The sequence below is a fragment of the Poecilia formosa genome, unplaced genomic scaffold, assembly GCF_000485575.1.
Source record: "Poecilia formosa unplaced genomic scaffold, Poecilia_formosa-5.1.2 Scaffold473, whole genome shotgun sequence".
NCBI lineage: Eukaryota > Metazoa > Chordata > Actinopteri > Cyprinodontiformes > Poeciliidae > Poecilia > Poecilia formosa.
The window spans coordinates 378,681-392,734 of record NW_006800412.1 but is presented as its reverse complement, the minus strand read 5'-3'; the positions used below and the strand labels follow the sequence as shown (position 1 = coordinate 392,734).

Here is a 14,054-nt window from a genome sequence, read left to right as displayed (position 1 = left end):
TGCCCCCACCACCCAATCCCCAGGGTGCAGCTATAAATCACATGCATGTTTTAGCATTAATTCTGTCCAGGAAAACCAAGAAGCTTCACCCTGATGCATCACAGAGGCTGTAGTTCTGCTCAGTGAGTCCCAAAAACTGTCCTAGTCCATGTCCTGTTACCTTCCATGTTGTTGAGCACGGCTTCATAGGAAGCTGTGTCTGTCATCGATTTAATCCACTCATTTAACTCGGGACACTTTGTGCTCTTCCAATGTCTTAAGGTGACCCTGCAGGCTGTCACCAGACCGACCATCAAGATCCGTCCCAGTAAACCCAGTTCTGGAGTCTGAGGATCTCTGAGCTGAGCCCTGAACTCAGAGCCTCCGAGATTTTAATCCAAAATAGTGAAACCAGAGAGCAGTCCCAAAACAGGGCAAATATGTGCCCACCTCTTTCTAACATGTCCAACACATATTGTCTGACATTATTTTCATTCTATGCAGTCTGGCAGGCGTATATGATAATATCTATGTAGCACCTTATACAGTATAAATTTACATCTGGCCTCGTTGACATATTTACCACTCTGACCACACATTCAACCATTTTTCTTTTGTATACTCTTTTCTCAAATCTCTCTGCCATAAAAGTTTAATATTTGACGATTCACTACTCAAATTATAAATTAACAGCTTATAAAACTGAGAGGCAGTGTGTCGATCACGCGGCATCCTAATATAGTTCAATATATCATTTTCTACAATCATTTTAAATTTCGAGGTAACAATGTCCCATCTGTAAATTTTTCTAAAAGTTTGCTCGACCTTCCAAATTAAATGTGGGAGTAAGTTCATATTGCCCGTCTTTGTACAAATCACCAATGGTGCATATGCCACGTGAACACAGGTGTGTGTTTTGGAGGCACACACCTGTGTGAGATTTAGAAATCTCAAATGACAGACAATAGAGCTCCTAACCCACCCTGTTCCTTAGGACCATACGATTTTTATAGTTTTATTCTCGCTCTTTTACCTCCACACAAGACATGTTTAATCAAATGTTCATATCTTTTAAAAATATCAAGTGGAATTGTAATAGGAAGCATCATAAGCAGGTAGCTAAACTGAGTGGCGGCGATCATTTTTATAACGTTAATCTTACCCCATAGTGTTAGTTTTATCTTCTCCCACTTTTCAAAGTTTAATTTTTGAAAGCACCGGATAAAAACTTAGTGAAGGTAACGCTTCCAAATCCCTACTGAGTCTAATCCCAAGATACTTCATGCCTTCAGGTATCCATTTGATTTTAAAACCTTTGACCATGTGTGAATGACATAAAGAGGATAATGGATGGCTTCAGATTTAGCCCAATTTATTGGCTACCCTGAAACCGTCGAATCCATCTGTATAGTGTCCATTAGGTGCATCAGAAGGGGAGCAGGTTTTCATAAAGCCTGTCTGATTCTGATGAATAATACTAAGAAGGACTTGCTGTAAGCGCACAGCCAGCAGCTTGGTTAATATTTTACAGTCTACATTTAATAAACTAACTGGTCTATAATCTGCCGGGTCCGTGCTATCCCTATTGGTTTTCGGAATCAAGGTTATCAGAGCTTCATTAAAAGTAGGAGGCAGCTGTCTTCTCTCAAAAATCTCTTGATAGACCTTTTGTAACACTGGAAGAATATCTATATGCTCCTTGCAGTATTCTGATGGAAAACCATCACAACCGGGGGATTTNAAGTAGATCAACACAACTAGATCACACATTCTCTTTAGGTTTTCTCTGTGTGCTGCAAACTCATTAAATGTAAACTCATTAGAAGCCCGAGCCTTCATCAGGCAAATAATTCTGGTCCGACCAGAACTATTTTTACCTGTCAAATTACATGTCAAAACATATTAACAGACTATTTAGCCCCATTAATATGCGGTTTAATTAATATTCACCTAATTGAATCCAGATCCCATCACACATAAAGCAGATAAATGCATCTAACTTTTTCTCCGTAGTGACACAAACCACTGACTGAGGCTCCAATAATTTACAACAAATGAAATTAAGCGACTCCACTTAAATTACCATTAATTCACCCGCTGCGGTCTGAATGCACAGCTTCACAAATTCTTCCTGGTCGCATCTGCAGAGAAATCTGCGCCGGTTCATCAGTCAGTTGGATCTGTCTGAACTAAACTGAACAATTGAACTCTGTGAGATAGTTTTTTTACTCTGTGCGCGGTTCAGGTGTGTTTTTGCCAGGATTTTTTATTTTTTTTTGCATGGTTTCGCTTCTCCAAAACGGACAGATGTTTCGTCCGCCGCTCTCCTGGGTGCGGGACGGTAACATCTTCACCTCCATTTGTTAAAACCACCGTGAAGTTTAATTCTTCACAGCGGCGGAGCCGCGTCCACATTGGTTGTGCAGCGGACTGCGCATGGATCTAATTAACTTCTGCACCTTTATTTATTTCCTCAAAATAAACTGCTGGCTCCTCTGTTTAGACTATAAATGGATTAAAACAACGTTGCATCTTCTAGTTTTCTCTGTTCTGCACTGGAGGCTGGAGTTAAAGGCGCCATTTCAACTAAAGGTTTGCAATGAGCTTCCTGACCAAGATGTCCGGTCATCACTCTTCAACACGCTGCCAGCTCCGGTCAGGAGGACGTGTCTGTGTGTGTCTGTGTGGGGGTGTGTGTGTGTGTGTGTGTGTGTGTGTGTGTACCCCTCTCTTCAGGCTTCGGAGACACTGCTTCCTGGTTCTGGACCCAGAGCTCATGAGGTCACTAAGCCGTTGTGTGATTGGCTCTCTGGACCCTGTGGGCGGGGACTGGGAGGAGTTAATTGCCTCTCCAGGTGAAGGTGAGGTCGGGGGCGGGGGTGGTGGTTGCCTTGGCGACGATAGGAGATGCAGCAGCTGCAGTGAGACACAAAAGCTTCAGTTCAGGCAAGCAGGTGGGCCCCCCCACAGGATGGCTCCCAAGGGAACATGTTTAACCCTTTCATTCTCATGTTTTGGTAGAAACCTTCAGGATCTCCCAGAGGAACCGACCAGGTCCAAAGGTGTGTGTGTGTGTGTGTGGGCGGGGGGTCACCTTGTTTTTCCGTAGGAATGGCCACAACTTCCTGCTGTGTTTTCGCCCCTCAGCCCGGTTGTCAAGGTAACTGGATTCAGAGATGCTCCGCCTCATGTTGGCGCTGTAATCTTCAAATTCAACATCGCCTGGAGGGTCGAAGCCGGATTTATACACCTCCACCACATGACCGGTGTCCTGCGCACACACACACACACACACACACAGATGATGATGCATGGCTCAGCTGCAGCTCTAAAAGCCTCCATCTGTGGGCCTCACCTTCCTGGGCTGGATGCTTTCAGCGGCGTCCATCATGGCGTCCAGACAGCGGCTCGCCGCAGGAAGGACCTTCCGCTCCGACTCCGCCGCCGAACGCATCGCCTCGGCGATCCGCTCGATGCGACGCTCCTCCATGTCCTGAATGCGCTGCGGCGACCAGACAGAGTCAATCTATGAGCAGAAGATCTATCAAACACTGAATCTATTACACACAGATCTATAGACCTGAGAGGGTGGAATCTATTACGATAGATCTGCTAAATTCAGTCAGAAACAAAGTGACACATCTAATCACTTTCTGTGTTGTTTGAGACTTTTATGGCAACAACGCTCTGCAGGTCAGAGGTCATCTGCAGGTCAGAGGTCATCTGCAGGTCAGAGGTCATCTGCAGGTCAGAGGTCATCTGCAGGTCAGAGATTTAGAAATCTCAAATGACAGACAATAGAGCTCCTAACCCACCCTGTTCCTTAGGACCATACGATTTTTATAGTTTTATTCTTGCTCTTTTACCTCCACACAAGACATGTTTAATCAAATGTTCATACCTTTTAAAAATATCAAGTGGAATTGTAATAGGAAGCATCATAAACTCATTTTTATAACGTTAATCTTACCCCATAGTGTTAGTTTTATCTTCTCCCACTTTTCAAAGTTTGTTTTAATTTTTGAGAGCACCGGATAAAAACTTAGTGAAGGTAACGCTTCCAACTCCCTACTGAGCCTAATCCCAAGATACTTCATGCCTTCAGGTACCCATTTGATTTTAAAACCTTTGACCATGTGCCAATGACATAAAGAGGATAATGGATGGCTTCAGATTTAGCCCAATTTATTGGCTACCCTGAAACCGTCGAATCCATCTGTCCATTAGGTGCAGATGGACAGGTGTTATATGTCGTTTGCATATAAAAGCAGGTTTTGTCCTTATTTATCTAAATGTTCGCTGCCAAAGTTTCAGTAAACATGATGAATAACGACCCTGATGGTCCCACGTGATAAAAAGGATGAGATGCCACTAGTTATGACAGCAGCCTTTGGTTCCTTATTCAGTATTTTGACCCATTTAATAAAAAATGGTCTAAATCCAAAATTGGACAGAGCTGAGAAGAGAAAGCTCCATCCCACTTTATGTAACGTTTGTCTGCATCGAAGCAGGCGGCGGCGACTGGCTCAGCCACGTCAGGTTAACAGTTTTCTAATGTTATCAGAAGGGGAGCAGGTTTTCATAAAGCCTGTCTGATTCTGATAACACTAAGAAGGACTTGCTGTAAGCGCACAGCCAGAACCTTGGTTAATATTTTACAGCCTACATTTAATAAACTAACTGGTCTATAATCTGCCGGGTCCCTATTGGTTTTTGGAATCAAGGATATCAGAGCTTCATTAAAAGTAGGAGGCAGCTGTCCTCTCTCAAAAATCTCTTGATAGACTTTTTGTAACACTGGAAGAATATCTATATGCTCCTTGCAGTATTCTGATGGAAAACCATCACAACCGGGGGATTTCCCCACCTTCATCCCTGAAATTGCCTTCCTCATCTCCTCTTCAGTAATTGGTGCTTCCAACCACTCTGCATGCTGCTGGGTTAGTCCCTAACCCCTGTGGTTTGTCTCGTTAAACACTGAGGACGTATCTAATGTTTGTCTTTTGCTGAGGTTACTAAAGTATCTCCTTGTTTAATGGCAGTGATTGTGCTCAAAAACCCGTTTTTAACTTGTCTTGCTAATAATTTGCCCGTTTTCTCTCCTCCCTCATAGAATGAAGTTTTTAACCTAAACAGAGAATATTCTACTTTTTTGTTATAAATTTCATTTAACTGAAACTTAAGCCCACAAATATCTTGATAAAGTAAATCATCATAACACCTAGCCAAATTGTTTTCTTTAAGTTTGATTTCTCTTTCCAATTTACGAATTTTACATAAACTCTGTTTTTTCTTCCATATGCTATAAGTTAACCCCTCAGGAAGGCCTTACAGGCAGACTCAACATGCTCTGTACTGCCAGCATTGATTTAAAAGCGTATCTCAGCTGTTCTTTAAAGGGTTTGTCCTGTAAGATCAAGACATTCATTCTCCATCTCAAGCCTTTTCTATTTCAGTCCTAATGGTAGCTGCTTGGTCAGTGAGTGCAATAGTTTTAATATCACAGCTCCGCACATTATTATTTTAAAATTAAAAACAGATCGATCCTCGAATAGGATTTATGACAATGAGAATAAAATGTGTACTCTCTTTTAGACGGATTGATTAACCTCCAAACATCGACTAGACCCAAATCTTCCTTTAACATATGAACTGCATCCCTTCATTTAGAGCCAAGAGGACATTTTCATGTGCTTTTATCAAGATTAGGATCCATAGCTTCATTCAAATCCCCTGCTAATATTGTTTGTCCTTCCATATCTCCCAATTCACTATTTATCTTATAAAAGTTTATTTTATAAAAGTTAGGCTCCTCCTTCTTGGCTGCATATATGCAGCACAGTATAACCGTTACCCCTTCCATCGATGCTTCAACGCAAACTATTCTTCCCTCTGCATCTTTAGCTTGTTTTATCAATGATAACTGAATATTTATCTTAATAAGAATAATTACACCGAGAATTTGAGTGACAGCTATGAAAAATACGTCCTACCCAACCCATCTTAAACTTGGACTCTTCCCCCTCATTTCGGTGAGTTTCTTGGAGAAATATTATAACGGCTTGATTTGTCTTTAAATAAGACAATATTTTGGGCCTTTTGGATGGATTTCCACATCCAAGATGTTAATTTTATATACTTCCTAGTCATTACAGATTATAGATTGATACATGTTTTAACCCTGTAACAAAACACTTTGAGCAGATACATCTATCCCCCTGTCCCCTGATCCCCAATCTACTGAGTCACCCATCCAAAATGAAAACTATTTACATTCCCGTCATGTAAACGAAAAAAAAAACTACATGAAAAATAAAAAAATAAAAAACTTAAAACCTACTCTGTTGGTGCTGTCTACAGCAGCTGAAGAGAGAAAAGGGATAACCAGGATAAAAAACCTTATGAGGTCCGTGGACTCCGCTTCGCTCCGTCCATGATGACGGTGGCCGGTCCGCCTCCCGGCAGTCGGACCCGCATCTTCTATGGGCTCCTAGTCGGGTGGGTTTGGGGCGTCCTCCTCCCGGCGCTCCTCATTGAAAAACTTCTCTGCTGCTTTGGCCAAGCTGAAGCTGTTTTTACCCTTCCACCTCAGGCGCAGCGTGGCTGGAAACGCCCGGGTATATTTAGCTTTTCTTTCCACGGCGGTGAAAGCCTTCCTTTTCTCCGGAAACACCGATAGGCTGCATCCTCGCCACTCAAACCTGCGCCTCTCCTTAGCTGCCATAATTACTTTATCCTCGCTGATTGCCTCAGGAATCAGGGCGGCGCCTGTCGGGCTGCGAGGCCTCAGCCAACTATCCCCCCGTGATGGATGGTTGAAACTGAAACTGTAATTTCGCTGTCTTTGTGACAAAGACAATAAAATTCTTCTGATTCTGAATCTTATAAGAACCGGTCTCGGGGCTCGGTTCGGGTCGGGTAACGGTGCGAAGGCCCGGTGGGCTCGTTCAATCTCAAACTCGGCGTCATCACGAACTCCAAGCCCCTCGGTTAGCATCTTCTGAACACAGCTCAAGTGTCCCATCAGTACCGATAGTCTCTTTCAGCCCAATAACTCACATTATTCCTCTTACTGTGATTTTCGAGAACCTGTGTGCGGTCCAACATGGCTTCCATTAGCTGGCTGTCCTCCAAGCGGGCGATGCGTGTTTCAGCCTCTGTTAGCCTTTCTTGCATTGCAGCCACCGCTGTATTCAATTCCGACGTCGTCTGCTTTATTGTGGAGACATCAGCAGCTACGCTTTATAGCATGTTGCTCATTTTAACCTCTTCCGAGAACAAACTCGTCAGATTAGGAGGAGGAGGTGTTTCTCCCGTTCTTCCTCATGTGGAGGGCTGCTGCGGTCGACACTCGGCCTGTTTCATTGGGGCCATTGCAGGATTAAAGTACTTTTTTTTTTTTAGAAAAAGGAGTCCATAAGCCTTCACTGCTACCTCACTTAGGGAGAACAATACCAAATAAGAGCCCCTTGTATATGTACAGTCATCTAACTGCATGTTGGGACGGAGAGCCTCAGCCATCTTGTTCGCCTGCCCATGTGACACCCGTCATTGAGTCACTTTTAATAAAACCTCTTAAGAAATGGTGCAGGAGTTAAATGCAGCTGGTTTCCTCTTACTCTAATGTTCACGCCCCAGTCCCTCACCTGGTATATAACTGGAACCAGTGTGCGGTAGTGCTGGTGCTGGTCCTGGTTGAACTGGTTCAGACTGGTCACATACTCCTTCCTGGACTCCTCAGCAGCTTGTTGCTTCTGCTGAGCCACTTGTCGAGCCTGAAGTCAGAAAACACCAACTTCAGCTTTTAAAACATTAATTTCATTTCAGAAATACGACTAATGTAGATCGGAGAGGAAGATAGCCCGACCTTCAGAGAGCAGCGCTGAGGCAAAACACACAGAGAGACATCAGGTCAGGAAAGGAGAAACTAAACTGACTGCTCTGAACTGGAGCAGGTAAAGTGTGAGTAAAACCTTTTCTCCATCCGCCTTGTTGTCCAGGTCGATCCTGTCTGAGACGTGCTGAGCGCGCTCCGCCTCCTTGCAGTCTCGCTCAAACCGACGCTTACTCTGAAAAACACCCAAAACGTGGAAACGGCTTCAACCTTTCAGACGTGGGAACCGTTTCCCTGATGTGTGGCTGTAAAAGCTACCATAACAAAAACACCCACCAACATGGCCGCCATACAGCCAGCATGTTACTGAGGGTCTCCAATGGGTCCCAATGATATGCTAACGCTCTGCAGCATATGAGCCACTAGGGGGCGTGCTCTCCACATGAGGAGCAAAGACCTCATGTGCAACTGATCTCCCCAAAGCTTCGCCTGGCGAATCACCTGCTGACACTCTGGAACCTGCAGCAGCTTTTCTGGGCCAGACGCTGCAGAGCATCAACAGTTAACGCTGTGACGCCTAACCCTACATTATGATGTCACCAGGAGACTGGGAACCATCCAATCACTGAACAGAAGCTTAGACCAATCAGTGTGTGGATGAGCCAAAACTTTCTTCAGTTGAACAGAAATAGAGCTGAAGTTATTATCTTTGGAGCTAAAGAGGAACAATCTAGAGTCAGAGATCTAGAGTCACAGATTTAGACTCATAGATTTAGAGTCAGTTACAGTTCTTCCAGCTTCCAGAAAACTGCAAAACAGCCGAAACCCTGAGTTCCTTTCAGGCTAAAACCAGCTGGTTGGAGTTGCTATGGAAACATAATCAATAAAACATTGATCAATAATCTGATGTGTAACAACAACCAAATGTAAAGCTTCAGTTGCACACAGCCACGCCTCTGCGTGGCTACAGCGGCGTGGGAGGAGCTACAGCGACGTGGGAGGAGCTACAGCGGCATGGGAGGGGCTACAGCGATGTGGGAGGAGCTACAGCGGCGTGGGAGGAGCTACAGCGGCGTGGGAGGGGCTACAGCGGTGTGGTGTGTTTTATTTTGCTTCACATCTACAGCAGACACAGGGAGAGCTGCAGCTCATCCAGCTCTATCTCTCTGTTGCTATGGTTACGCAAAAAAAAACCCCTGACGTGAGCCAATCTAGATTATATATATCTATAAATATCAAAAAGCAAGATGGAGTCAAACTGTGAAAACTGAATGAACTGATGGGTCAAAGATCACTTACAGACTCAAGCTGCTTCCAGGAGCTTTCTATGTGCTGCTGAGCACGGCGGCCATCTTGGAAATGCTGAAACGAGAAAAATGTGTTGGAATGAGAAACGCCTACAGGGTTCCTCTGGCCATGAATGGGCCCCTGCTCCATGATCAGAGAGGCTCCTGTTGACCTCCGACCTCTCCTGGTGTGGCCCCTGGACCCCAGCCTGGCTCACCGTCTTCCTCTCGGCCTTCAGCTCCTGCGTGTAGCGCGTCAGGTCGCAGGCGATCTGCGTGTGCAGGCAGTCGGCCAGGTCTTCTCTCTGAGCCGCCATGTCGTTCAGCTGCTGCAGCGTCGCCGCAAACGCCACACACCAGGTGAACCTGAACGAGCCAATCAGAGCACAGAGTCCACTTCTGAATGACCTCTGACCTCCACAGCCCAGCAGGGTACCTAAGTCTAACATGACAGCGCCGACATCAATGTGAGAACATCATCCAACATTCATCCATCCATCCATCCATCAAACATCCATCCAACATTCATCCATCCATCCATCCATCGATCCATCCATCCAACATTCATCCATCCAACATTCATCCATCCATCCATCCATCAAACATCCATCCATCCATCCATCTTCCATCCATCTAACATCCATCCAACATTCATCCATCCATCCATCCATCCATCCAACATTCATCCATCCATCCATCCATCCAACATCCATCCATCCATCCATCTTCCATCCATCTAACATCCATCCAACATTCATCCATCCAGCCATCCATCAAACATCCATCCATCCATCCATCTTCCATCCATCTAACATCCATCCAACATTCATCCATCCATCCATCCATCCATCCATCCAACATTCATCCATCCATCCATCCATCCAACATCCATCCATCCTCCATCCGTCCACCCATCCATCATCCATCCAACATCCATCCATCCAACATCCATCCATTCACCCATCCATCCAACATTCATCCATCCACCCATCCATCCAACATCCATCATGTTAGGGTTAGCCACTGACCTGCTGTCGTCTTCTCTGCTCCTCTTCAGGTGGAACTTCTTGGACAGGCTCCTGCAGATGGACGGGGACAGCAATGGGTCGGTGAAGACGCTGAGGGCTCGGTGAATGTGGCGTGCAGGTGAACCTACCTGATCTGCTTGGCGTAGCTCAGCTCGATGTCGGCCCGCTCCTTGACGAACTTGGTGTATCGCTCCAAGAAGTCGATCCCCCAGTTGGTGTGTTTCTCCAGGTTATCAAACTGGTCCTAGAACAGCAGAAGAACGATGGTTACTGGTTCACCTGCCGTCTCACAGCTCAACGCTGCCGCAGTCATCTGACGCCATCCAGGTGAGCAGCCAGTCCTCCTAACCCTGGAGCGCCTGCTGCCCCAATGGCCTGGATGGATGGCTGTGTGTGGGGACCCACTGGTCCTCACAGGACCGAAGGCTAATCCCCAGGAGCACCAGTAGGGGGTCAGAGGTTTGGGCTGGTGTACGAATCCCCACAAAGATAAATTGAAAAATGAAAAACACGTGTGTGTGTGTGTGTGTGTGTGTGTGTGTGTGTGTGTGTATGTGTGTGTGTGGGCCTGCCGGTGCAACTATATAACTGGTCTGCCTTCCTTCAGTCTCATGATGACCTTTAACCCCAACCCTTCAGTATCTGGCTGCCTTCCTCGAGGTTCGGTCTCCATGATGAGCTTCTCGGTGTCTCTCTGCTTCACCTGTAGATTCGGTATCAGCTGATCTATAGGTGTATTGATCTATAGGCCTGTAGATCTGAATGCAGCTGGTTTTGGTTCCAGTCTGCAGGACCGGATCTATATGCTCTATTCTATGCTGTAAATACAAAAGACAAACAGGCCTGACATTGAAGTTAAATTCTTTTGACTAACACAAAAAACATTAAAATGGAGGAAATTCATTGCCATCCATCCTCTGATGTCATCAGGTCAGTCCAGAGTGCGACCATTTTGTTTTAAAGGGAAGTAGATTTGATAGTCATCCACATATAATTGAAGCTGCGCAGGAAGCTTTCAGTCAGAACGCAGCAGGGAACCTGAGGGTAACCCAAACCCCCAAATCCCCCCGATCCCCTAAACCCCATCATTATTATAAAGGCTGTGCAAGTCAGCACCATCAGAAATATTTTTGCTTTTGTGGTTTTCTCAACCCTTTGATAGCGATGCTAACGCTCTCTCGGTAAGTCAGAGGATTTCCACAGTTTGTTCTTTCTCGTTTGATCTGAATCTTTGGGGTCAGCAGAACCAGAACCGCCGGTTCATGTAGGCAGCAGATCAACGTTTTACTTTCTAGTATCAGGGAACTGCAGAAGCTTTGCTGTAATCTGGTTGGCGCGGCGCTCAAATGGTGACATTAACGATTAAATCATGTTCCTCTGATTTGATCTCCTTCCAGCAGCAGCAGGGGAACAGCGCCTCCACCTGGCGGGGAGGAGGAGCAACAGGAACAGGTGTGTTCAGCTTCAGTTGCTGATGGTCAGCCTCTGACCCCAGAGCAGCAAACAGCCGCTGCTGCCCGGGGTTTTGTCTTGCAGGCTCCCTGCTGGCATGGAAACTGCAGTCAGGTGCAGGACAGAGCTTCCAGATTATTGATTGTTGATCAGGAGATATTTCATCCCCTAAGCCCGCAGCGCCTCGCAGCGCTCCGCATCCTCCATGATGCTGCAGAGCCAGACGCTGTCGTCACCCGCCGTGTTGCTATGGCAGACAGAGGCGCGAGGGCCGCTGCCACGCGCTCAGGTGAGAACATGCACACCTACCCACAGCTCGGTGCCCCAGTTGCAGCTCATGGTTCCGATCTGCAGCAGCTCCGCCTCCCGGTACCGAACCTCGTTCAGCGCGACCTGCTGCTGCTGCTGCCGGCTGCGGCGCGCATCCTCCGGACGGAACGGACCGTCTCCCCGCGCGGCTGTCCGTGGACCCGTCTCGCTGTCCGTGGACCCGTCTCGCTGTCCGTGGACCCGTCTCGGTCTCGCGCGCGTCCTCTCAGTGGACTCTTTGTCGTCACAGAGGGATGCTGAGGCTCGGTGTGGACAAATTCACTTGTTTCAGTGTGGCGCATGCGCAGTGACGTCATTGGTGGGGCGAACCACATGAGACTCCCATGCATATCTACTCAGCTGAGTTCTGTGCAGTTCACGTCAAAGGTCTCCAGGGGTCAAGGGTCAACACCAGTCATTCATTCCAAGTCATCAGTCAGAAACAAGAAACCCGCAGAGTTATTTCCTCATCCTGACCGGCAGGGGGCGAAAAGGGGAGGGGAAAAAATCAACCCTTTAACAAGGAGAAACCTCCAGCAGAACCGGAACCAGAACCGGGTTCATTTATCAGCAGCTAGACCGACTGGAGAAAAACACAGAAAACTGATCCAGGAGCTACTAGTATAATGTTAATAAACTAAACCTTTAGTTTATTAACATTAATAAACTATAGCAGCTATTAAACTTTAACTAACTCACATTTCAGGGTTTTTACATTTTATTGCTGATTAATATTTCAGTTTTTCATGTTTTCATTCTCTGTCAGTGGAGAATCACAACAGCTTTAAAATGATAATCTGATTTATTGATTTGATCTGAATTTTAGTTGCTATGGGCTGCTGCACTCAGTGGTGCTGACATGTTTACCCATAATCCTTTGCTGTCTGATCATCTTCAAAAACCTTTGAGGTGGTTTGGATTGATCATTCTCTAAATTCTCCAAGCTTCTGCCACAGACAGATCGCTCTGTGAACTTTGACATATTTCCAGTATGGAAGAAAATTAAAATGTTCTAATAATCAATTTATCAGTCTGCGATTAGAGACATGATTTTTACCCATAAAACCATCTGTTTTATGCAGCTAAACGTTAATTTGGTATAAAGTGGAGCTAATAACAAAGATCAAGTTCAGGACAAACATACGGCATATATAAAAAATAATAAAATGTCTGATGCTACATTTGAATAAAAAGACTAATGGAACTAAAATGTCCTTCTTAAAAGAAATTATGAATGTTGTGACTTTATTAACCAAAAATATTACAATAATTCATCAGTTTTCTCCTCTAGTCTAAGAAAATATTTGTTTAAAAATCATGACAATAAGAACCAAGCAGCTTTCTATTCCATTCCCACAAAAACCTAAAAATATTAATTTCATAATTATGTGTAAAGTTTCCCTATAATGATTTCCTGCAAAAGAAATTAAGAATAAATATAATTCCTGCGTTTTGTGATGAAATTTTGAGACAAACATTTTTTCAATTGATACTTCATTGATATTTTTAGAAAGTTTTCAAAAGTGGATATTGTACAATAAATCTATTCTATATTGAAGTTTTAATATAAAATTTAATCTAACAGGGGATGAAGAGTTAAATTATAATATATTTAATTCTAAGTTTATTCACAAATACTGTTGTCTAAAAATCACCTCCAAGTGAAATAATTTGATTTTACAGAGTGCTTAAACGTTGCAACATCACAAAAGTCAAATCTTTATACCAACATGTTAATATCTTGATTTAGGATTTGAAATTTCTTGAATTTGTGACATTTTGTTTTACTTTCCTGTCAGTTTGTGATTATTCTTTTTCTTATTTTTTCTGCTCAGTTTACCAAAACAAACTTTATGTGCCTTGTCATATTTTCCTTGAATTAAAGATGAAAAAAACAACAAAACATTGGCATGAATCCGCCTTTTAACTCAAAACGTCACATGCAGCAATGAATTGTGGGTAATGCACTTCTCCAAAGTCTGTAAAAATGGACCCAAAATGGGCGGTGCGAAGGGCGGATGTTGAGTACGCGCATCAACGAGGAGGGACGAGGGAGGGAGGGAACCGGGACCGGGACCACTGTCCCAAGAATCTGTTGGATTCTGTTTTTCCACAGTAACACGAACCACCAGCAGAGGGCAGCACCGTTTCCTCATTGTGGCGTTA

At 44.7% G+C, this 14,054-nt stretch overlaps 1 protein-coding gene and 1 long non-coding RNA gene across 2 annotated transcripts in view; one reads left to right on the top strand and one right to left on the bottom strand.

Moving 5' to 3' along the window:
- Positions 1–4,765, top strand: part of LOC107833872 (uncharacterized) — a 7,265-nt gene extending 2,500 nt beyond the window's left edge. Inside the window, exon 3 of the long non-coding RNA XR_001659648.1 lies at positions 4,704–4,765. This is a non-coding gene — a long non-coding RNA (uncharacterized LOC107833872). The remainder of the gene's footprint in view (positions 1–4,703) is intronic.
- Positions 1–12,286, bottom strand: part of LOC103156304 (formin-binding protein 1-like) — a 30,120-nt gene extending 17,834 nt beyond the window's left edge. The window contains exons 1-11 of the mRNA XM_016664227.1: positions 11,889–12,286; positions 10,256–10,371; positions 10,128–10,178; positions 9,318–9,465; positions 9,113–9,175; positions 7,953–8,048; positions 7,847–7,861; positions 7,626–7,754; positions 3,335–3,481; positions 3,074–3,250; positions 2,704–2,895 (exon numbers count right to left, since the gene is read on the bottom strand). Coding sequence (XP_016519713.1) covers positions 2,704–2,895; positions 3,074–3,250; positions 3,335–3,481; positions 7,626–7,754; positions 7,847–7,861; positions 7,953–8,048; positions 9,113–9,175; positions 9,318–9,465; positions 10,128–10,178; positions 10,256–10,371; positions 11,889–11,918 — 1,164 coding nt within the window. The 5' untranslated portion in view covers positions 11,919–12,286. The remainder of the gene's footprint in view (positions 1–2,703; positions 2,896–3,073; positions 3,251–3,334; positions 3,482–7,625; positions 7,755–7,846; positions 7,862–7,952; positions 8,049–9,112; positions 9,176–9,317; positions 9,466–10,127; positions 10,179–10,255; positions 10,372–11,888) is intronic.
- Positions 12,287–14,054: the final 1,768 nt, after the last annotated feature.